Genomic DNA, 24,414 nt, shown 5'->3' with positions numbered 1-24,414 from the left:
TATGACTCAAATTTCACAAAGTTTTTTAGATGGCTGATGGAAATAAGCCGTTTTAAAATGTGATTGCCTTTGAGCTGTTCGTAAGTCACAGTCACACATGATTTCATGCTCAAATTTACACAAATTTACACAGAAATTTACACAAATTAATGCAGAAATTTACACATCTACGCAGAAATTTACACATCTACGCACAAATTTACACCCAAATTTAGACACAAATCTACGCACAGATTTACACATAAATTTGCACACGACTTGACGCACTACAAGAAATTATTAGGAGGTGCTTACACCAGCTATATATGATACAGAGATATCATGTAGCACAATAAGGTCACTAGTTGTTTGTTAAATCATGCATAACTTCTTAACAGCCTTATGAAACATGACTTGGCTACACTCCATGGACTCCATGGTTGACCTTTACTTCCTCCAGGGTCAAACACTCTTATCTGCAATATATGACGAAAAATTGGTTTTGAAAAAAAATAGAAAAAGTCAAATATTGGTGAAGGTGTGATGAAAATCTGTCATAGAAATAAGGAGTGATTTTCGTGGATGTTTTTATTTTGTGACATCACAGATGGGCCGCTCCCCCCCGTGTATATCCTGTGATATAAATTCTTTAAAGTGTCATTTTCTTTAGAAAAATTGAAGTGATTTTTTTTTTCAGGGGATATATCATCAGATACATCATTCCATATGATACCCCCATTTGATCTTTGTATTTTTTAGTTAATCATTTTCCATTAAGAATTGAAATATACAAAATTAATATTACATGATAACTTGGGTGAGCTGCTTGTATATATGTATGATGCCATCAATTAAAAAGCTAAAAAACAAAAACTCATAACTCTCTTGTTCTTTCATGATTTTTCATCAAACCACCCTAAATATTTTGTCTCTTATTTTCTGCTGTGATAAAAACCAACATATCATTAGGGTGAATTTCCCCTTTAATAGAGGAGAGCACTCTGTGTTGTGTTTTATTTTGTGTTTGTGTTTTGATTTGCGGTTGTTGCCTCAGAAATGAGTCAGGGAGCACATTTTTAGAAAGTAAGTGAGACTGTCAGTTAGATGCTTTACAGGATATACTGCCAGAGTATATGGGAAGGGAATAAAAATGAACAAAAAAGGGAAGAAAATTAAAAGGAACAAAATTTAATGGAAAGGGCCTTATGATTCTCTGAAACTGATTGTAATGAGTGTGAGGATTGTGAATGCTAGGAGTACAGTGTGTTTAAAAAAATGTAAGTCATTCGAACACTTTGAAAAAAGTCAGTTTCTTGACCAAAAAAATGTTTGCTTGTTGCTCCCCCTAGGACTATAAAAAGTACACTGTGTCCTGTTTAGGGGAACTTTTCCACTTGTAGATAAATTTATGTCAAAATCAGTTTTTGTCGTTGCATATTTACAGAATGTATTTTACTGTAGTTTTTAGGGTTGTGGTTGTGTGGGGAATTACCAAGATATGGAAATATAACAATTTTTTTCCTTCATAATCTTGGGCAAAAATCTATCTACTACAAAAAGTCTCCAGTTCTTTATTTTGTACAGTGTTTTCTTGCTGTCATTTTCCGAGCCAAATACCATTAACAATATAGCCTTAATAAGCCGATAAACAAATCCCTTACTATACCAGTGGTCGCGAACAATTGAATTCTTCAGAATTGGAAACATTGATTTGGGTCAGGCTGTCAACTCCGTCTTCTCCTTGGAGACATCCAAGTTTGGGCTCACTTACCGATAGGAAGGTATTACTCACTGCACTAAATCTCTAGCCTTCGAAATATTCACGTTATCCTCTTTCTAACAAGGAAAAAAATTGTTGTAATCATACCTTCATGTGGCTTATGAAATTATCAGTTGCAACTGATGGAACTTATTAATTGTTTTTTATTTTGGTCAATTTTTGCAGTCGATCTAATAATAGAAAAAAATATATTATAATTCTTTAAAAAAGGAGAATTATTTTTATTTGTGTGGCGTACATATATTTCAATGATGATTGAGTTATGCTATATTAAGTAATCTTATCTATTCTGTGTTTCACACAAAATATTCCTAGCTAACTCTTATCGAAAGTCAAGAAATTTGTGTCATTTATATAGATGTACCCTATTAGAAAGGAGCAATCCACATTGACTTTTTGAAGCCGGCATTCTAATTCCTAATTTCTGAGTGATGCTGCCTAATTTTGCTTGTCAATTTTATTATCTACCCCTAAACAATCTATATTTTGTAAAATTGATCTTGGTGTGAACAACCCAATCTCCCCTCACATGTGTTCTGAGGAGCATGGCCCAAGTTCTGCTCTCATTTGTCAATGCCATTTTGATTTTCGAGGAAACTGTTGTTTAGAGGCGAAGGCTGATGTGGTTATAAGAGAGGTAGGATATTTAGCTTCTCATTTCTCTGGCATCCTTTCCTCATGAAAGGAAAGATATTCGGTGAATCATACAAACTTCTGTAATACTTTCCCCTTGAGATGTAAAATGGGATTTGGTTTTATTTACCTCAAAATTAACAATGGGTTGAATTAATCTTTTTGTAAAAGATTTGTGGGATATTAATTGAGTTAAGTAAAAATTGGAGGGAGCTCGCCACAGCTTAATTCGTGTGATCCAGTTATCCTGGGCTATAAGATTGAACCTATGCTTAATTTATAAAAAAATGCAAAATTCCCAATGTTAATTTGCCGCCAACAACTTGTTATCTACATAGGAAACTTGAAAAATAAGTGTTTGAAGAACATCAGTTTAGAATCAACCTGTTGTTGCTTAAACACTGACTGGCAGTGTTTCAATGCCTATATGGTGTTAGACCTAAGCCAAATTGGTGCAATTTCAACACTTTTCTGGTGTGTTCCAGTATAGATGCTGGGCTGGTATTAAATTATCTGTGGCACCAGAGAAGTGTTAAAATAACGCCAATTTAGAAGTGAACCACTATTGCTCTAACACTGCATGGTGTGTAAATGCCTATATGGTGTTAGCCCAAAGCCAAAATGGTGCCGTTTGAACACTTCTCTGGTGTTAACCTGTAAGACACTGGATCGGTGTTAATCATCAATGGCATTTCTGCAGTGTCCGGTCTTAGAAAACGTACTACTTAAATTATCTGAACACACGAGACAGGTGACAGCGGTGGGATGTAATGGAAGGAAAGCATCGCAGCTGCAGCTGTGTGCGAAACAGCCATGGTAACACAGCTTCATAGGAGATCCTTTCCCCATGGCCAGCATGATATCTCTATATAATGTCAGGATCGACTCAAGAGTCCTCACTTTTGTTTACAAACTCAAGGTAGCTTTTCATCTGTCAAAATCATTTCCAGTTTTAAAGCGAAGTTGGAACGCCATGTTGAGGTAAAGAAGTAAAGACCTAAAGACCCAGTTCACATTCAGTTCCCGAATCTGGATCCACCTGAATCGGTGTAAATGTGTGACTGTACGTTCCAAGAGTCCTAATGTGTGTTTAGAAACTCGATGTAGGTTTTTCATCATGCAAAAGCATTTCCAGTTTTAAAGCAAAGTTGGAAAACCATGTTCAATTAAAGACCCAGCGCACATTCAGCTTCTTAAGCTGGATCCCACTGAATTGGTTTAGTTGTGTGACTTAATTGGAATATTTCATATTTCATATTTGGAATATTTCATATTTCATATAATGAAATACAAAAGAAATAGTGAGTGGATGACGTCATCAGTCTCCTCATTTGCATACCGACCAGAATGTGTATATAACTGTTTTGTGAAATGAAGCGAAACTTTAAAATGTCATAACTTTCTTATTTTACATCTGATTTTGATGAAATTTTAATTGTTATGCTTGATGGATTTTTCTCTTTTTATTCAAATCAACTTTGTTGGGGTGGACTTGTCCTTTAGGGGAAAGTTGGATTGCCATGGTGAACCATAGACCAAGTTCACATTTATTTCCCCACTAAATAGGTTGTCACTGGACGCTCCAAGCAAAGTGGAAAGTGATCAAATAAAACAGGATCATAACTCTCAGGACAAAATTGTGATAAGGGAAGCATTTCACGAAAGAAATGATCAATGATTTTCACCTATACTGTTGTTAAAAGCTACAGAATCATTGCATTTGTTCTGCTCAGACCAAATTTGTTGACCATTCGTTTTGGTTTTCAAGATCATTTTGCTTGATATTAGTTCACAGAGTAAAACAAATCATATTTGAACCTGATTTCATATGAAAATGCTGTGTCCCTATTTCAACGTTGCTAAATTTTTCAGGTTTTCCAGGCAAGCTTCAAAATTCAAACCACACACATAGAGAGAAAATTCATTGCTTTCAGAAAAATCTCCTTGCACAACATCTGTGTTGCACATGTTAAGAATAGAAAGTATGTCTTTGAAAACGGAACAACCTGTTTGGAGTTTACAGGAATGTCTAGGTTTCGCTTCACACACACACAAAAAAGAGATATGACTATAATAGTTCCAAGAAAATCTATCAGAGGACATGAAATTTAGAATGCTGTGTACTGATATTGCTTGTGCCAATTTTTGGAAAAGACACTGAACTTGAAGGGCCCATTTCATGAAGACTTATGACAACAAATAATGCACAATTCTATAACAAATTTACTCTCAGCCAATCAGATTGAATGATTTCAGTAGCTTTTAACTGTTATTGCAAATTTGTTATTATAAAAAGTTTGATCAAACAGGCCCCTGGCCTTTTGAGGTATGATTGCACAATATAAGGGTTTAGTTGACAGGTGTCACAATCATGCTCATCATTATATGTTACTCCATTTGGACAGGGTTCTATCTACACACATATAAGTTACCTTTGATGAAATTAACTTGCATGCATAGTTTTGCTGTTCCTCCATGCAAACTCATCTTAAGTTATATTCAAATGTCAAGGATATATATTTCAGTTTGTAGTAAGAATACTCCCCAGGGAGTGGAGAAGGCATATATTCTTTTTGTGCTGGCAATATTTATTGAAGCTGTTGCATCAAGCATTTATACTTTAAATATCATATAAAACCTTGGAAAATGAGATTCTTTATACGGTTCAACCAATATCATAAACCGAAACTCATTAACAAAGTTATTGTTGCATGTGTACATCGTGTATCTGATTAGTAGGGGGATGGGGGAGGGGGCACTTGTATAGGAATGTGGAAACCATGCCCAAACACAAAGCATGTACAGTGAAAGGGTATTGAAATTCCAATCCTGGTTACATGAAAAGGTATCATGAAAACTGAATAATTGAGGTAGTATGTTAGGTGGGGAAGATGTGAAAATGATCCTTGTTTACAGTGCTCTGAGGTGGATGGATGATTACATATTGCAGGTCCATTTTGGAAATCCATATGGGAGCATGGTATCAACCTAGTCTGCAGGCACAGACCCTGATTGAAACTTTGATCAGCAAGTGTGTCTCCACGCGAAGACTAGCACATACAAAACTTGCTGTTTCAATTCAGCGAGAGCGAGAGGGCCTTCAGTACACAAGGCATGAGTAGGCTGCACATTCAGACCCTTAACTCAAGTGAAGGGTTTGCACAGTAGACTAGTATGAACCTTCTAATTACAGTGCCTCCTGGGCTTGGCAACCAAAGCATGCATATGGTGTAAGGCTTAGTGCAAAAATTAATGTGTGTGTGTTCTGAGTTTCTTACAGACATGTATCAATCAGATATGATCATTTACATCTGGGACCGACCTTTAACGTCACCATCCGATAGACGTGGTCAGGGCTTGAACCTCAAACCTCTGCATCAGTTTGTAACTTCCCCATGTAGCTTGGATTTCAGATGCATGCCATGATGCCTGTTTGTGGCATGAATGCAAAGAAACCAAACTATGTGCATATATGAACAACTTTTCCTTTCAAAATGGTTCCTGAATTTTCGCACAATGTGCTCTTTGCTCCCCTTCCTTTTTGTCTCGCCTGCATAGCAGTGCGAGACTATAGGCGCCGCTTTTCCGACGGCGGCGGCGTCAGCATCAAATCTTAACCTAAGGTTAAGTTTTTGAAATGACATCATAACTTAGAAAGTATATGGACCTAGTTCATGAAACTTGGACATAAGGTTAATCAAGTATTACTAAACATCCTGCCTGAGTTTCAGGTCACATGACTAAGGTCAAAGGTCATTTAGGGTCAATGAACTTAGACCATGTTGGGAGAATTATTTTCAAAATCTTAACCGAAGGTTAAGTTTTTGATATGACATCATAATTTACATCAATAACTGGGATATACTCATTTGATTTGCTAGTTCATTACGATTAACTTGCACGCCGAATAAAAGTACACAATTTTTCATCATCTCCCTACGCACGCACTATCCCAAGATCATCACGCAAAAAGGCGTCCATTTCCTCTTTTACTTTCGCCTGCCGCCGTGAGCAGACGTTAGCTAAGTACACTCCCACTTTTCTATAAAAAGTGTCCGTTGTTTACATATTTATCTATGTATTTACAGCCTATTTCAATCCTTTGCCTTTCGGCTATAGATTGATTTCATTTATATCATAGTGCATGGAGCATTCGTGTTATTATTCACGTTTTTCTTTAAATAAACTTGTGAGTTCCGAACGTCAGTTTCGTTTTCTCACAGACGGGTTGCTTCCGCTTCCCTTACCCGTAGCTCCGCGCACTATTCCTGCGTGCCGCAGGCATTGATACGACGCCAAATCTTTTAATTCTTTATTATTCTTGACTTGCACCTTTGCCTCGTCTTGAATTGAATTGATTTTATTTCCTCCCCACAGCTTAGGCTATGGGACAGATAGGAGCGTCGTCCTTTGTTCTCAAACTTGTTTTCAACTTGTTCCTTTGTGAGTTGGTTGATTGTCTCAATCAATCTTTTGTTTTTGTTTGATTAATTGATTGATTGATTAATTAATGAATGAATTAATTGTTAATTAACCAATTGGTTAATTGTTTAATTATTAATTAATTTTAATAATTATTTTTGTATTGAAATTTTTTTTTTTTAGACTTATTGTCTTAAAAAAAAATTTTCTCTTAAATTTTTTTGGGAAGCCCCCCTGTTTTCTATTAGCGTCCTTTGAAAAAGTTTTCGCTAATGAGTTTTCGGCTTTCCAGTTTAAGGGAAGTAAGTTTTTACTTCTTCCTTTCAGATCAGCTCCTTTACTTATTTCTTTTGACCCTTGTCAAAAAAAAAAAAAAAAAAAAAAAAAAACTTGTGTTTTTTTTTCTTAGCTGATCCTGCTCTTCGTCCTTGGACTTAGACGTTTCTGTTTTTAATTAATTAACGTCATGTTTACGTGTGATTGATTTAAAAAAAAAAAAAAAAAAAAAAAAAAAAAAAAAAAAAAAAAAAAACTTAGTTTTTTTTTCTCACTTCAGCTTCTTAACTTTGTTTGATCTCATGTTTAAGAAGTCGATCCTGTTCTTCCGAAGTTATTAATTTTATTATTAATATTTCTGATAAGGATCTTGCTTTGTCACCTTTCTTGTCCGCCCCCTCTCTGTTTTCGACCCTCCTTTTGTTCTTTCAGCTAAGAACTTACCAGGTAGATGAGCTCTTTTGACTCATCTCCTGATGACTCCAAACCTGCCGCTGGGAGAGAACCAGACATGGTATTATTGTTCCCGTGATCAGCGGCGGTGAGTATGAGGGCAAGAGAGTGAGACCCTTTGCGATGGGCTCTATAAAGGGTGGAACCGTGGAGTTGCGTCCACGTGCCTTGGAAAAAGGAGGGTGGAACCGTGGAGTTGCGTCCACGTGCCCAAGAGGGTGGAACCGTGGAACCGCGCCCACGTACCCGAGCGTTTTAGGGTGGAACCGTGGCGCAGCGGCCACGTGCATGAAAGGTGATAGCCAAGGCTCCCTCGACGGGACCTGAACCTATTTTGGGAAGTGTGGTACTAGTATAGAAAACTTCACTCCTCCAGGGCTGCTTTACCTACCGGCTATCGGGTCCATCAAGTCCGGGTTAAGAGCATGGGACTCTTTTCCCGGCACAGACTAGGCTCGATGCTTTGTCAGTTTCCTTCAGGGAGCATTAGCAAAGGGCTACCAGCCCCTAGTCGCTAGAGACACGTGAGCTCGACTCCGTCATTCTCACGATTATCTGATCAGGGTGGAACTGTGGAATCGCGTCCACGTGCCCTTAAAGGTGGAACCGTGGAATTAGCGTTCATGTGCCTAAATGGCTTGATCAGATTTGGGTGATTTTTCTCATGCGAGATATCACGTCCCCCCTGTCTCTTGTGCCCTATTCTGCCCCCCGGCGGGGGCCGCATAGAAGAGGAAGAAGAAGAAATTCTAGGTTGCTAACCCCGCTTCGCGGGCAGACCCTTTCTTTGTAATTCTTGTGCCGATGGTCAGGCGTCGTAACTTCATGTTACAACAGAACGCCCTCGAGCATCACGGATTTTTATCCTCATGCTCTCTGTCAGCTAAAACCGCCGTGTCAAACACCAGGCAGGTCAAGCAGACATTCGCCATCTCACACCTCGGAGAGTCACCGGCAATTTCATGATTCGCCGGCGCACGCACCTGCAAGGGAAATTCCCGCTAATACACAGGTGTTATCGACATACGGGCATCGCCCCCCATTATGTCACCAGACTCCCGATAATTGTGGGTCACGCGTCGCAACTCTCATGTTGCTTCACACGCCCACGAGCAGTGCGGGTAAATTCCCCCACGCTTCATGTCAGCTTCAGCCGCCGTGTCAAGCACCGGGCAGGCCAAGCAGACATTCGCCATCTCATACCTCGGAGAGTCACCGGCAATTTCATGATTCGCCGGCTCACGCACCTGCAAGGGAAATTCCCGCTAATACACAGGTGTTATCGACATACGGGCATCGTCCCCATTATGTCACCAGACTCCCGCTTCATGTCAGCTTTAGCCGCCGTGCTAAGCACCGTGCGGTTCAAGCAGTCACCTGCCCTCTCACGCCGGGCTTTTATTGAAACGCTGTTCACCTACACGGTGACCCCGTTTCCATGCAGGTGCTTCCAACATACGGCTTTCAAGCCAACATGTTGGCAAGCTCTCGATGACCGACGGCTGGACGTTGCATCCTTACAGGTTGCATCAACACGTCCCGAGCATTACGGGGTCTTACCCTCGTGTTCTCCGTCATTACAGACCGCCGCTACGCGACGGCTGGGCTTATCAACAGCCTCGCACCAGCCACCGGCCCCTTTCTTTGAAATTGCCGGCCCCTTTTCACCCGCACGGGTGTTTTCATGATATGCACAGGTGCTGCTGACGTATGGGTCTCACCCAGCAAGTCGGCAAGCCCTCGTATGTCGCTGGTTGGTCGCTGCAGCCGCTTGACTGTTTTCTGTCGGTCTTATTGCCGGTGACGGGCATTGAGCGGATTGAGTTTCTCCCGCCAGCCCGCACTCCGGGGAGCCGTCGGCGAGTTCACCTGCATGGGTATCCCCCATTAATATGCAGGTACTCCCGAATTCGCCCTCTACGTCAAGCCTCACAGTTTGACCGGGCATCGCTTTCGGCAACGGCTCTTTCAGCGGTAACTCTCTCCATTCTACCCCCTAGGCGGGCCTGTAGATTGGAGGTAAGATTTTCTAACATACCGCATGCCTTCCTTCTCTCATGAGAATGTTTGGCTGTTTTTGAGAGGGCAACCTATCACGCCCGCGGACCGTCCGCCCAGGCGACGGGACCGTCAGCTTTTGGCCTGAACCTCACTTTCTATACGAAAGTAAGGGTGCCCTGTCTTTACTTTTAACTCCTTCTCTTCCTTGCAAGGTTAGAGTCAGGGCTAGTACAAACACCCGTCCTCCAGCGATCGCTGCTGTAGTGAGGGCGACTCCGATATTAGCACCATCACCGCTCAGCGGTATGTCTCACTATCTCGTAGCTCTGCCGAGCTTATGAGCATAAATATCGGATCTGAATGTCACGGCGATTAATAGTTCTCCTATACTTAATAATCGCTATGCCTTCACCACCCGGTGCATTATGGTTATTTTGTAACCTATTTGTCTCGTATTCGGGCGGCTCGTGCGAGCCCTGCCCGAGCTGCCATCATCGGTCGTCCCCCCGGACCCCGCCGGCAGCACCCGCACCGAACGCCCGGAGGGAATCGGCTATTTATACGCCAGATACCCCTCCTGTTGACATTCACAACTTGTTCCCCGAGTCTTTCCCGGTCGGGTAAGCATCATCTCGGTGGAAAGAAACAGCCATATATCTCTTTAGATTGTCGGCTGTGTGCGTGTGTTCAGGCTTGTTTCAAGCCCCAGGTTTTTTCTGTCGGCATTTCTATGCCTACTTCCTGGACGCACCCACCGTGCCGGGTCGGCGAGTTCACACCAAACTGTCCGCCACCAGGCCATCGGTCGAGCTCAAACAGTCTATCCGATAGACTGCCCTCTATGTGGGTCAAGCTTGCGGGCGTCTCCGCCGCTTTCTCGTGTGGAGTGGGCTACGGTCGATGCATTTACCGTGCCCGTGTGTCGAGTTGTCTTCTTTTTAGAAACTTTTTCAATCGGCACACTTGAGTCGCCTCGCAGGCTGCTTTCATCCTCCTTCCATGCTATGTATGTGACCATGGTCACTGCGTGACCGAGGATGATGTAATCGTGGTGGATATACATTTATGTATAAAATGTATACGTGTGTGTATGCATACTTATGCCTGTCTAACCACGATCACCACGACCCGCTTTCTCTCGGGCCGACTGTGGATGAGTCCCTCCATGAAAGTGATTTACTTCACTGGAGTTCTTCTTTTTAGAAGCATAGATTCTCATCCCTCGCTGCTTAGGGCGTCATTTTTGCCGCCCCCCGCAGTTTCTCGGAACTCCTTATCTTACCGATATCGGACTGTTCCATGCTGTTGCAACCGGCGCCGGCAGTGTTTGCCCTTGCGATCACCATAGAAACCAGGCCTTGTGGCTGTTTTCGTAAACAACTGGTTCTCATCGCAGACTGAGGGAAATATTGGTGATTATTTTCCTCAAGTCGCCTTTCTCCTCCGCTTGTTTCGTCAAGCAAGGACTTAGACACTCTTAGCCAGTTTCCGTCCCTAACCTTGATAGGACAGGGCCGTTGTTACCTCACTCGATTCCGTCGGGAACGTAACTGTTGAGGTATCATGTCTGGCGTTGTCTGTTGGTTCAGAACATCTTGACCGACATCTCTTGATCATCGTTTACACGTAAGATCATGACAGAGACATTGTTCGCCAGCTCATCTCTGGCGTACGCTTGCTGCGACTAGGGATTACTCCGCTCAGCGGACATCCATCGTAGCCTAGTCTTACGGACCCTCTCGGCGATGGTGGCTTCAGCCAAACCACCGCCCACCTCTCCCGCCGCGGGCACTGCACCCTCGGGCGGGTGTTTTATTTAGTACGGGACAAAAGGGATCCGCTGTCTATCACACTTATTATGTCGTGATGCGTGCCGCGTTTTTCTCCGACACGCCCGTTTGAGCTGCTTTGACCAGACTGTTCTATTCTACATAGACAGCAGGTCCGTGGCATTTTCTTATTAACAGAATGGCACTCAGTCGCCTTTCTCGACACATTGACTGCCTTACGAGTGGTTTACTTCAACCTTACTCTCTGTCGTTCCATGTCCTTTTCGGACCGCTGGAAACGTCCTGCCACAGCTCTCTATCAGAATTCTGCAGATGTTCTGCCCTCACGCATTTGAGACAGATATCGAATTCTGGGCGCCTTCTCCCACGCGGGGGCTTCTGAGTTATCTCGCATTCCTTACGTTTGCATGGTTGCGGCTTGGCTTAAATTATTAAGCTGGTGACTTGACCGTGGCTTTTATTAGCCCCGCTGTCGCCTTCTCAGATTGATTGATGGATCACTTACTGAACCGTACAAGTTTCAGTCTTCCGATCACGATTCTTGTCGAAATTTTCAACAAAATCAGATCGTTTTTTGATCATCGGCAATTATCATCCCTCCGGTTACGGATGATTAATACCTTCAATCCGAATCTTACAACCTCTTAAGTTTTTCTCAAACGTTGAGCTTGTATGGCTTAGTCCGTCATGGCACCTGTCGGTCGTTCTTGACGCTTGACTAACTCCCTCTTGGGTCGGTTTTCAGGGTATCTTTTGTCTGTCTATCAGTCGAGATCCCTCCTGTATCTGTTTATATATAACCATTTACAGTACAAAGCTTTGCATACTTATGCATTGCTCCCGGACCGTTGCCGGGATAGGCTTAGATTAGGTGTTACTTCTAACCCTCGTCTTTGTTTGCCATTCTTCAGACAATTCCCAACTCTGTGCAGTTGGTTGTTTTGTCGCGCGAGCCGTTTGCGGCAGCTTCTCGAGACATCTTCTCACGCTGGATTGTTGAAACGATCAAGTCAGTTGGTGATGATGTTCTCCTTCTGACACTAGGCCGAGGGCCCATGATATTATAGTATCATTCTTCTTGGGCTCTTTCTATGGAATCGTCGTATACGACATCTTGAGGACCGCCTTTTTGGCGCTCTTCTAACTCCTTGTTCTTAAGGACCTTTCTTCACATGAGGCCTTATTTACCTCCTCTGTCCTTAAGGCAGCGGCCTTTCGTGTCTTCATCTCCCTATTTTTGTACGCACTTCCTTAGTCTAGACATGCCTCCATTCACGTTGAATCCGTGTTGGTCTAGCAAATCAAATGAGTATATCCCAGTTATTGATGTAAATTATGAAAATACTTACCATGATTTTCTTATTTACGAGATAACTGGATATACTCATTTGAACCCTCCCACCGACCCCTTGCCTTGCGTGGCAACATGTCTTGCGTTCAGGCTCATGAGAGGAAATGGACGCCTTTTTGCGTGATGATCTTGGGATAGTGCGTGCGTAGGGAGATGCAGCGCGCGCGCAGGAAAAATTGTGTACTTTTATTCGGCGTGCAAGTTAATCGTAATGAACTAGCAAATCAAATGAGTATATCCAGTTATCTCGTAAATAAGAAAATCATGGTAAGTATTTTCATAACTTAGAAAGTATATGGACCTAGTTCATGAAACTTAGGCATAAGGTTAATCAAGTAGTAGTGAACATCCTGCTCGAGTTTCAGGTCACATGACCAAGGTCAAAGGTCATTTAGGGTCAATGAACTTTGGTCAAGTTGGGGGTATTTGTTGAATTACTATCATAACTTTGAAAATTTATGGATCTAGTTCATGAAACTTGGACATTAAGTTATTTAAGTACCACTGAATATCCTGTGCGAGTTTCAGGTCACATGACCATGGTCAAAGGTCATTTAAGGTCAATGAACTTTGGCTGTGTTGGGGGTATTTGTTGAATTGCCATCATAACTTTGAAAGTTTATGGATAGAGTGAATGAAATGTGGACATGGGTGTAGTTGACAAGTCTTAAGTCACTGTTCAAATGTCATCTATGGTCAATGAACGTGGTATTATGTCATTATATGAATGGTGTTTTTGTGAATGATTATCTTACAGTAGTTTTCAAAGTTAGCACTGCTGCTATATTAAATCGCGTAATGCAGGCGAGACTGCCAGAGGCGTTCCACTTGTTAAGATTTAAGATCGATTTTTTTCTTCTAAACTATCCCGCAGTATTCATCTTAAATCCATCTATTTTCCACCTCCTCCAACCCATACAACATCAGTTTTATGTTTATAGTACAGCCTTGTCACTGTGAGCTAAAGAACAAGGTGCATGTGAGGAAAGGTTGTTCCCAGCAGGTCGGCAGGGCTCTGTAGCTAGGGCATGCTGGGATCGACGCTGTGGGTTATGCAGACATCCATGTGGGGGAACTCAACCTGTTGATGTAGAAAGTATGTTCTGGGCATTTAATCTTTAATTGCTTATCAAGAACATTTTGGTTATAACAAGAACATGACTAGGAAGTCTGCCCTATTTTAAAAGAATTGAATTGAATTGAGCCGAATCTAGTTTCAAGACATAGGATAACATTGATTTGGCAAATTGAAACTGTGAGGTACGAGTTCACTGTGTCTCTGGTAAGTTTACAAAATGAAGTCCTGAAAGGAATCGCACCTGCAAATCAATATCTAGCACCTCAAAAATTAGAACTGTACAAATAACTGAATTTACCATCCCTGATTCCCTGTACTTATGTTACAATTATTGTCCCTGGCACAGAAATTAAGGGATGATTTTTCAGTGTCTATACACATTTGATTTCTTTCTTCCTCAGTGTTTTTAAATACATACTAATACACATAATTTTTAAAACTTTGTTTACAACGACCCTTGTAATGTTGACCAATGCCTCCATGTCCAAACAGAAATCATGTTTTTGCTCGTTGTAACATATTATAGGAATATTTGCTCTAGAAAAACTAATTGAATCGCATGATTCAACTAACTTATATATAGCAATAACTTACAGGTTGAAAATTTCAGGTGGCCCACTAATATTTTGATATGATATATTGATAATACCTGTGCATTATTTGTAATTTTATATCTTTACATTTCTCTTCCTATTTATTTGCTCAATAAGATAATAATAAAAATAGTTTTTTGAATGAAAGGATTGCATTATACATGTATATGGATACAATATGTGATTATTGAAGATGTCTTTATTCTTGAACACAACTCATGGTGATAAATAGTTAGAGCTGTTTTCAATGTTAATCACAGACTTTGGTACTTTCAGTTTAGACTAGTCTAGAAGTCACATGGAAATATCACGTTAAAGTTCTACTTTGAAAATATGAAATCTTTGATATGACGGGTTAAAGCAGGCAAAGTGCAAATGAGTACAAGCTGGAAGCAAATCTGAGGGCTTTCATATGGGATCTTAAGCCTGACACTAATGATGATACTGACAATAATATTGTCAATATCATCATCAGTAAGATCCCATGAATTAAATTGTACATTTCTTGGTCATTCATCTCAAATGTACTGAAGTACTGTTTATACAAGGGTTAACCATCCAAATAAAATCCAAATATTACAATGGCAGTAGATTGGTTTGGCAGTATTTGATCGTTGGAAAGCATTGATCCTCATTACCTGGTCTCTCAGAGAGGAATATAAGCTCTTGGTCCTCTGGTTGCTTACCTTGAAGCATTTTAATGCACTCTTGTCAAATTGGCAGTTAGTTAAAATAACCACTACCATCATTACAGGCACTGTTGTCTATTGCCAGTGTCCAACACCGGTATTCTAGATAATAGTACCTCGCGGCTCAGCAACATTGTGACAGACCCACTGAGAGAATACTTAGGAGATTCATTTGTTGTGGAAAATACCCACAACAAACAAACAACAACGACAGTACTAACAAGAACAGAAATAACATCCGCAACAGCAACAATAATAAATAAAGGACAATAACGGGCAGCAACAACAACCCAAACAGCAACAATGTCAACAGCAACAACAATGACTACAACAACTAAAGGAGCAACAATTACAACAGCAACTGTTATAACAACTACAACTACAACAACAACAGCATCAACAACAATCACCGCCACCAGAAAAATTAGAAAACGAAGCCACGTGTGTGAAAAGTGTTGCTGTCTTTGATTTACACTTGAACTAGCCTGCACTCAGGAAGCCTTCATCAGGGTTCCGATGACTGGAAAGGAAATGAAGGGATGAATGGGCGACAAGAGAAAAGAAGAATCAAAAGACTTAGCACAATAATGACTGGTTTTAACACTAGATCCGTTTATACACACAGAATAGATGATGGAAGAATCTGTAGTCTGCCAGGGCAGACCCACTTCTACCTGAAGTTGATGACTTGATGTTTGTAGAGTAGACCCAGGTGCCCAGACAAAATTTATGTTGTTGTGTATTTTGTTGGACAGGTGGCTATGAAGAATTGATAGTTGTATATTTTTTTTTATGTTGGAAACAACATTTTGTAATGATAGCAATGATAATAATGATAACGATGATGATGATAGTGATGATGATGATGATAAGGATGATGTCATGATGATGATAATGCTGATGTAGAGTATTTATATTGCACACATATCCAACTTGTTGGGTACTCGATATGCACCTATATTAATATATTACCCCAGCTAAATTTGGCTTCCGATTCTAGTGCTCAGTTTTTTAAAGCAATTATTTCATGTCGTTACCCTTTTACTTCAATTTCTTTCTACAAAGGATATTGAGACATGGCTTGGATTCGAACCCACAATCCCCTTATTTCAGAGTCTGGAGACTAATTCACTGGGCCACAAATGCTCCATTGCATCGTATAATAACAGTCTCCATACATTTGTCATTTTTTGTGTGTCTGTTCGTAGAAGAGACTTTGTGGGTGTCAAGTTAGATTAGATTTGTCTGTGGTTACCAACCCAAAGAATACTCGGTTTCTCATCCACTGGATATAAACCAATGAAAATCATTGCATTTCATATGTTTGACTACAAATCAAGTTGAAAACAAATTATGTTATAATCAGAGAGTCAAGATGCCTTAGTCTTTTTGGATAGTGTTTGTGCCTAGTTTGTGGTCATCAGTAAAGTTCAAGTTCAGTTGAAAGGCCATTTCGCACTCTCTTATCGATGCTTTTCAATTTTGGCATTAAATTGCATTTTCGTGTTAAAGGGTGCAATTGGTAGGGGAAGAAATAGTGTTCGGGTTATAACGACCTTATCTAGCTGGAATGTATGAGTACATTTTACAATATTGAATTATGTTGAATGTGTTATAACGGCAACAAGGGGGGGGGGGGGTGAAGTAATACCATGAATGTAACTCTTACACTGGTGTGAAATGCATGGTGTTATCCTCTTTACCGGTGTAGCTTTAATTTCCAGTTTTAGCAGATGTTAGTGTGAACATCACAACTGTTTCAGAGTAGTTGCAAGTCCCCAAGTTTATGAAGGGGTGAGTAATGTGATTTTAAGCTCAAACCAGAGTGCAGACTATGGGCCAATGTCTCCTGGCTTTCGCGTGAACATCGCTATTGTCTCACGGTAGTTGGAAGTTACCTCGTCTGTAAGGGGTGAGTGGTGATTGTTTCCTCACAAGGCACCGATGAACGTGATAAAGTTCACATTTTGGATGTATAACCAACCACAAGATCTCTTGTGGAGGAGGATCGGAGAGGACTTAAGGACAAGTCCACCTTAGCAAAAAGATGATTTTAGTAAAAAGAGAAAAATCCAACAAGCATAACACTGAAAATTTCATCAAAATCGGATGTCAAATAAGAAAGTTATGACATTTTAAAGTATCGCTTAATTTCACAAAACCGTTATATGCACATCCTGGTCGGTATGCAAATTAGGAGACTTTATTGCCAATTCTGTAAAAAATGAAATATTGTATAATTCAAACAATTAAAAACAAAAGAAATTGTGAGTGAGGGACATCATCGTCTGTTTCATTTGCATGCCACTGAGTTGTGCATATCACTATTTTGTGAAAAAAAGCAAAACTTTAAAATGTCATAACTTTCTTATTTTTCATCCGATTTTGATGAAATTTTCAACATTTTGCTTGTTTGATTTTTGCATATTTATTCAAATCAACATTTTTCTAGGGCGGACTTGACCTTTAAAAAAATTATATCAAGTGTGATGACAGTCCGTATTTTGGTTGTGAATAGTAAGACATATTTGTTCCCCATTGATAGTGATAGTCATATTGATAATAATGATGATGATTAAAGTGGTGATAATGATAATAACAAATTTACATTTATGTTGAATAAAAATCAAAGTATTATTCTGACTTGAACTGGGAAAAATTATATTAACACATGTGTTTTGTGTTGATCTTTGCAAGCTGTTTGACCAAACTCAGGATTATTTTTCCTCTTTTGTGGAAGTTTGCTTCAATGTTTTTGGCATACAGGATATCTGGGTATCAGCACCTCAGAATATTTGAACTTCACGGCCTGTATTCAGAACTTTGGTTTAATTCAAACCCTGGCCTAAAATTTTGATTTAACTATGGATTGCCAATTATAATGGAAATCCCCTACAGTATAAGTTCGAATATCAGCTCATACGACATTCAAATAATTGATAACTGTCGCAGAATGATATCAGAAATAGTTTTCTCCTCTATAAAAGCGTGTCAGAAAGAACACGGTAAACAGAAAAAACACAATGTAAGCCAATTTTTACTTTCTTTTTAGAAAATCTCCTTTAGCATGATTCTCATTTAGCGTCCATGTTTTTTTTCGGTTCAATTTTATATTTTAATTCCAGCATTCTGTTCATTCTTGCAATTTTACTCTGGAGGCCGGATTAAACCGGAACGGAATCAGCTGCGGATCCATCTGAATACGTGTATTCAGGTGGTTTCGGGAGTATTCTGTTCTCCCTCTGCGAATGCAAGAAAATTAAGGAAGGATTCGGGAACATTCAAATCCACCAAAGCCATCAGAATTAGGCCGAATTCGGCTAGAATTGGTCCGAATTTATTCGGGGGAATTCGGTTTTGGTGTAACCCTGGATTGATGACGTGCATGTCGAAAAATGTTAGTATGTCAATCTTCTATTGACTGCATGGTGACCCAATGAAGGGTCACCATTCATATGAAAGTCATACATTCAAAATTTCAAACAACTTTTTGAAGCATCACCCAAGTACAGATTTTTTTTTTCAATGATAGTGCACTCAGACTTTCACATAATATGACATCATGTTTCTTTCATGATTATTACAAGTAGTTGTGTACCCTTGATTGGCATTCAATTGAGGAAGTTATTATGACTTCCTTTACAGACGTTGCCTTTGAAAGGTCCCCTCCTTCTTTTTTAATCTAGACCAGAAAAATAGTTTCCCCTCATTTAACTCATTAAATACTAAACTTGATTGGTTGAACACTTTACATGGCAATGGAATGAAATGACTTTTCTTCGTTTAACCCACGGACTACCAATGTGAGTTTAACACCAGAATAATCATTTCCTCCATTTAACTTATTGAATACTAAACTTGATCGGTTGAACACTTTACATGGCAAAGGAATGAAATGACTTTTCTTCATTTAACCCATGGACTACCAGTGTGAGTTTAACACTGATTCGACTTTTAAATATTGGAATGGTTTGAGTCTTGCCATAAGACAGTCCCCATCTGTAGCGATGTTCAGAAAAAAACATAAAAATCCCATCTTTTTTATAGTTTGTAGATATCAACTAATTTATTGTCAGCGCTTTGGGCCTAATAGGAAAAATAATAACAATAACAGCAATAACAACAACAAGCATAATAATAATAATAATGATAATTTGTTGTTTCTTAATGAGTGTATGTTGTAGATACATAAACTTATGACATAAGAATGCAATAAGGGCCTAGTTCATGGCACGGCTGGCAGAAGGGCGCAAATTTTTGCCAAACAGAAGGGCGCACGCATTCAATCCCATCTTACCTATAAAATGTCTTATTTCAGACCAAATATACTATGCGTGTTCCATTTCATTCCTTCATTCATTCATTTAACTTTGGTCTGAAATAAGTTGATATTTTATAGGTTAGATGGGATTTATTGTGTGCGCCCTTCTGCTTGGCGAGAAATTTACGCCCTTCTGCCTGCCGTGCGACAAGTTCATATATATTTTAGATGAGACAAACATCTCTCATCATACCTTATTACTCAGCGAAAAGAAGAGGTCAAAATAACGACCCACCCCCTCCCCAGTGCCTCCTTCACACCGTCATATAGGTCACTTGCACGATGGCATCATTCGCCATGCAGCCCACACTCTTACTCCCCTTTACAACATCGTAATTTTGGTACCATACATCATTTACAGTTTTATTCATTTAAAAATGCCCTTTCATAGTGATGTTCACTATTTACTTTGCACCCTACTCCAATAGGGACATGTAAAGTCCCTATTTGACCCAATCTGCATTTTTTCTAAAAGTATTAATTTGATAACCTTTTTTTTGTTTCTCTCTTCATATTATACGATGAAGGTTAATTTATATAGAAGTATTGTAATTACATGTTTGAATTTATTGCTATTTTGTGTTATTCCATGTAGGCACCAGAAAATGTGGAGAACCTCTCGACAGAATTTTCAATTCTTTTAGGTGATCCTCAGGCATTGGCTGGTGCTCAATTTTACATTTCTTTTGTAATGTTACTATAGCTGTCATGTTTTCTTGCCTGGAAATAAAATAAATAAATGAATAAAGTTATTTGTATCCCAATCACAATACTGCTTTTAATGGTATTTTTTTTGGTCTAAGATGTGGCAAAAATCCTTCAAATCCATCAAGAAAATAGAAGATTTTGATATTTAGTTCCACTTTTTCATGGTTCATTTATTGGGTTTGTCTTCTTTTATTTATAAGTTCTTTGTAATTTTTTTGTGATCCTTCCACTGTTCTTAAATATTTTCACTTGTGTTATTATGTATTTTATTGAATTTCTTGATTTGTATGTTTCTTTAATATGAGAATTGTGGTGAAATAAAGTTTCAAAGTCTTTCCCTGACAGAAGTAACAAAATGTGAATAAATGAAAACTTTTGTTATACATATTGCATTTTGGTAATTACTTCGGATTGATAACTTTAACTTGATCAGAGAATTATATAGGCATTTCTGCTGCTTCATTTACAATCATTTTTCATTTGTAACAAAAACTATTTTCCCTTCTTTTTGCAGGGCAATCCTACACAGGCAACTGGCAGCTTATAAGAAGAACTACAATCAGCGCACCTAGGTACGTCTCTGGCTACCAGACACCCCGGCAGAACGGTGGCAGTCAGAACCCCACTAACTCTGGCGGAAGCCGGACAGTCGTCCACACCACTGGACAGATCCCCTCCAGGACGTCCATCCACACCACCGGACAGGTCATCAGGCAGAACATCGCTAGAGGATCGGTCCAGACCTCCGCCCTGAACAGTCCCAGGACTGGGGTGATCTCCTACCAGCAGATACTGTCCAGACAGAACCCTTCATCGTCATCATCTTACAGCTGTAGGTCCAGGGGGTGTGACTATAGATGTCAGGTCGGAAGCAACGGTCAGGTCCAGTGTATCTGTCCACCAGGTTATAGACTTGGTACAGACCAGAGGAGCTGTGTAGGTTAGTACAATGCCTCTACTGCATTTTGAGGTACTTTATCAATTCATATCTTCAAAGACATCAAGGTGTTATTGCAAGCTTTAATTTTGCAGTAACTGACATTATCGGGCTACTCGAGGCTGGCTTTGGCTTCAAGGACAATGATGTGGCCTTAAACTTTGTTCATGATCTCTGATGTCTTGGTCTCTGAGGTCTACAATGTTTGGACACTTGGCCTTGGTCTTGGACAGTTCGGCATTATGGACCTAGTTCATGAAACTTGGCCATAAGGTTAATCAAGTATTACTGAACATCCTGCTTGAGTTTCACGTCACATGACCAAGGTCAAAGGTCATTTAGGGTCAATGAACTTTGGCCAAATTGGGGGTATTTGTTGAATTACCATCATAACTTTGAAAGTTTATTGGTCTAGTTCATAAAACTTGGACATAAGAGTAATCAAGTATCACTGAGCATCCTGTGCGCATTTCAGGTCACATGACCAAGGTCAAAGGTCAATGAACTTTGGCAATAATGGGGGTATCTGTTGAATTACCATCATAACTTTGAAAGTTTATGGATCTGACTCATGAAACTTGGACATAAGAGTAATCAAGTATCACTGAACATCCTGTGCAAGTTTTGCATCACATGATCAAGGTCAAAGGTCATGTAAGGTCATTGAACTTTGGCCATTTTAGAGGTAATTATTAGATTGATGTCATTACTTTCAAATTTTATAGATATAGTGTATAAAATGTGGATATAGGGGTAATCAAGTTTCACTGACAAGTTTTAGGTCACATGATCAAGGTCAAATGTCAGTGAACGTAGTATTGTTTCATTATATGAATGTTTTTTTATGTGAATAATTATTTGATAGTAGTTTTCAAAGTCAGCACTGCTGCTATATTGAATCGCGTGATGCAGGTGAGACCGCCAGAGGCATTCCACTTGTTGTGAGAAGGTACTCCGTTTTGTTGGATACTGTATTAGAGTACCAAGTTATAAAAAAACACAATGAGGTTATCCTTGAATCAAGGAGAGTGCCTTTTGAGGAAAATGCAAGTTACTTAGATCAGTAAGTCCTTCAGGTTACTGTATTTTACACAGTCACCCTCCATTGGTAATTGATACTAAATCTGAAATAGTCTTTTTAATGATTCGGTAATAAGGAAATGTTGACTATTTAACACCAGTCCGAGTTCCTCAATGAAAACAGAAGTGTTGCATGTGTCATCATGATTAAGGAAATCAGCTAGCCTCAGAGAGCGCACCAGAGACTATTAGCAATGGTGTCACCGTGGTGGAAAGGGGTCATTCTCCGAATGAGAACTAAATGTGCAGCATCATAGAGCTCGTTCCCACTGCTAAGTGTTCGGGGGGGGGGGGGTTGCTAACACAAAGGATTGCGATTAATAGGAAGTATGAGAGAACATTTCTGATTGGTTTCTGGGCAGTGATTTAAACAAAATATGCATGTAACAATGATTTTGATTGGCCATCGCTATTTAGCAATTGATCACTAACCATTGTGACATGGACCCCTGGACTGTCAATTCTTTGAAGCCTTATTTGCTTCGGGGAGCATTTCATGAACAGTCATGCAAGCCATTTTAACCGATTAATTTGCTCTTAGCCAATCAGAAGCAAGGATTTTCACTAGCTTATAAGTTGTCATGGAAAAATCACTGACAAAATTCTATTCATGAATAGATTTGCACCATTGGTTTAGGTTCCATCCTTAGCCAATTTAAGAGTTTTAGTGCTTTTTTTTCAAGCATAGTTTTTTTCCAGCAATTACCGAATGATGATGCAATAAAAGTGTCAGGCCATGTTTATGTTGTTCCAAGAGTTTCAAAGTTATTTTCCACGATTTTGATTAGGAATCAGAGTTAAAAAAAAACATTAATCTGTAGTTCTCACTCCCCACCCAGGTGTAAAGGGGATACCCCCTGTAATAGCATTCCAAGACCATTTTCTACTTGGCATATTAATGCCTCAGAACTGGAACACTGTCAAATGATTGTGAATGGAAATTAACAATTTTTTTTTTATCTAAACGGTAGACTTTTAAAAACCAAAACCCAAGAAGAGAAGCAATCTTATTGGAAAGAGTAAAATGAGAGGAACAATTTAAAACAAGTTTCATCAAAATCGGTTATGAAATAAGAATGTTATAGACATTTAAAAGTCTTGCTTTTTCTATGGGGATCCTCAAATTGGCAAAAGTGCTTCAAAATGGCTGATTTTGTGGACAACTCCATCTTTTAGTGCACAAATTTTCAGATTTTCCCCTTTATTTCTGATATTTCACATTATCTCCTCCTGACCTTGAAATATGTGGTATGAATTATATTTTCCCATGTTGTGCTCAAAAGGAGGCAGGATGCAATTTGAAAGAAAATGAGGAAAATCTGAAAATGTGTGTAAAAAAAATATGGAGAGTTGTCCACAAAATCAGCCATTTTGAAACATGTTTTGCCAATCTTAGGGTTCCCCATAGAAAGTGCAACAAGAGTTTATTCTATAACCGATTTTGATAAAAAAAGTTTTAGATTGCTCCTCGCATTTTATTCTTTCTGATGAGATGGATTTTCTCCTTGTATTTTGGTTTCCTTTAAGCCTGAATGCAGTCCAAGCTGATTAAATGTGCCGCATCATAGCTTATTAGTTCAGCTTTCATCAAAGTGATCTTACGGTTCATCATTCAGTAGAAGTTACATCATTAATGCTTCCTCCTGTCCGATTTGATTAATTGTGTATGCTTGACATTTTCTCCGTTCTGCTTTTAGGAGATATCGAGGGCCAACGTGCCATCGATTTCAGGACATTCCTCTCATTTGTTAACTGATGAATGACATCACTCTTTTTGCTACCTTTCCCATTTCACTCCAAGACTCAAAATTTAATTCATTTATTATGTTCCAGCTATAGTTAGCCGAATGTACAAATTTTAACTAGATTGAAAAATGAACTTAACCTAAAGTATTTTAGATATTGTATAGCAATCAAGAAATCAATAAGAAAAGTTTTTTGATAAATGAGGACTGCTATTGAAATTATGGATTAAGTTTTAGACAATTTAAATTTTTGAATTGTTTCAAAGTACCTTTATACCTCAGTCACATTTGCTCTACGGTGGCCGTACGGTGAGTCGAAAACAGCTGTTTTATTCATTTTTGTTCAAACCACATATATGTAGCAATAACAAAAAATGTTAAAAAAACAGGTTTTTTACTCGCCGTTATGGCCGCCATAGAGCAAATGTGACAGAGGTATTAGCCCCTACATTTGTCATGGTCTCTTTAGCTTCTAGCTGTACCTATAAACAAGACCTTGATTGCTCTTAATAATATTAAAAAGTGTTTGTAATTTGCCAAAACTTGTCTTACAAAAGCTCAAAATAAATGATAGAAGA

The 24,414-nt window shown here is 39.4% G+C and overlaps 1 protein-coding gene across 1 annotated transcript in view; it reads left to right on the top strand.

Annotated features, from left to right (window-relative positions):
- Positions 1-15,366: 15,366 nt before the first annotated feature.
- Positions 15,367-24,414, top strand: part of LOC135155254 (protein serrate-like) — a 31,216-nt gene continuing 22,168 nt past the window's right edge. The window contains exons 1-2 of the mRNA XM_064104177.1: positions 15,367-15,490; positions 20,589-21,014. Coding sequence (XP_063960247.1) covers positions 15,367-15,490; positions 20,589-21,014 — 550 coding nt within the window. The remainder of the gene's footprint in view (positions 15,491-20,588; positions 21,015-24,414) is intronic.

Source organism: Lytechinus pictus, chromosome 8 (genome assembly GCF_037042905.1).
Source record: "Lytechinus pictus isolate F3 Inbred chromosome 8, Lp3.0, whole genome shotgun sequence".
Classification (NCBI taxonomy): domain Eukaryota; kingdom Metazoa; phylum Echinodermata; class Echinoidea; order Temnopleuroida; family Toxopneustidae; genus Lytechinus; species Lytechinus pictus.
The sequence above is the reverse complement of the archived record's forward strand: the minus strand, read 5'-3'. Positions and strand labels throughout refer to the sequence as shown.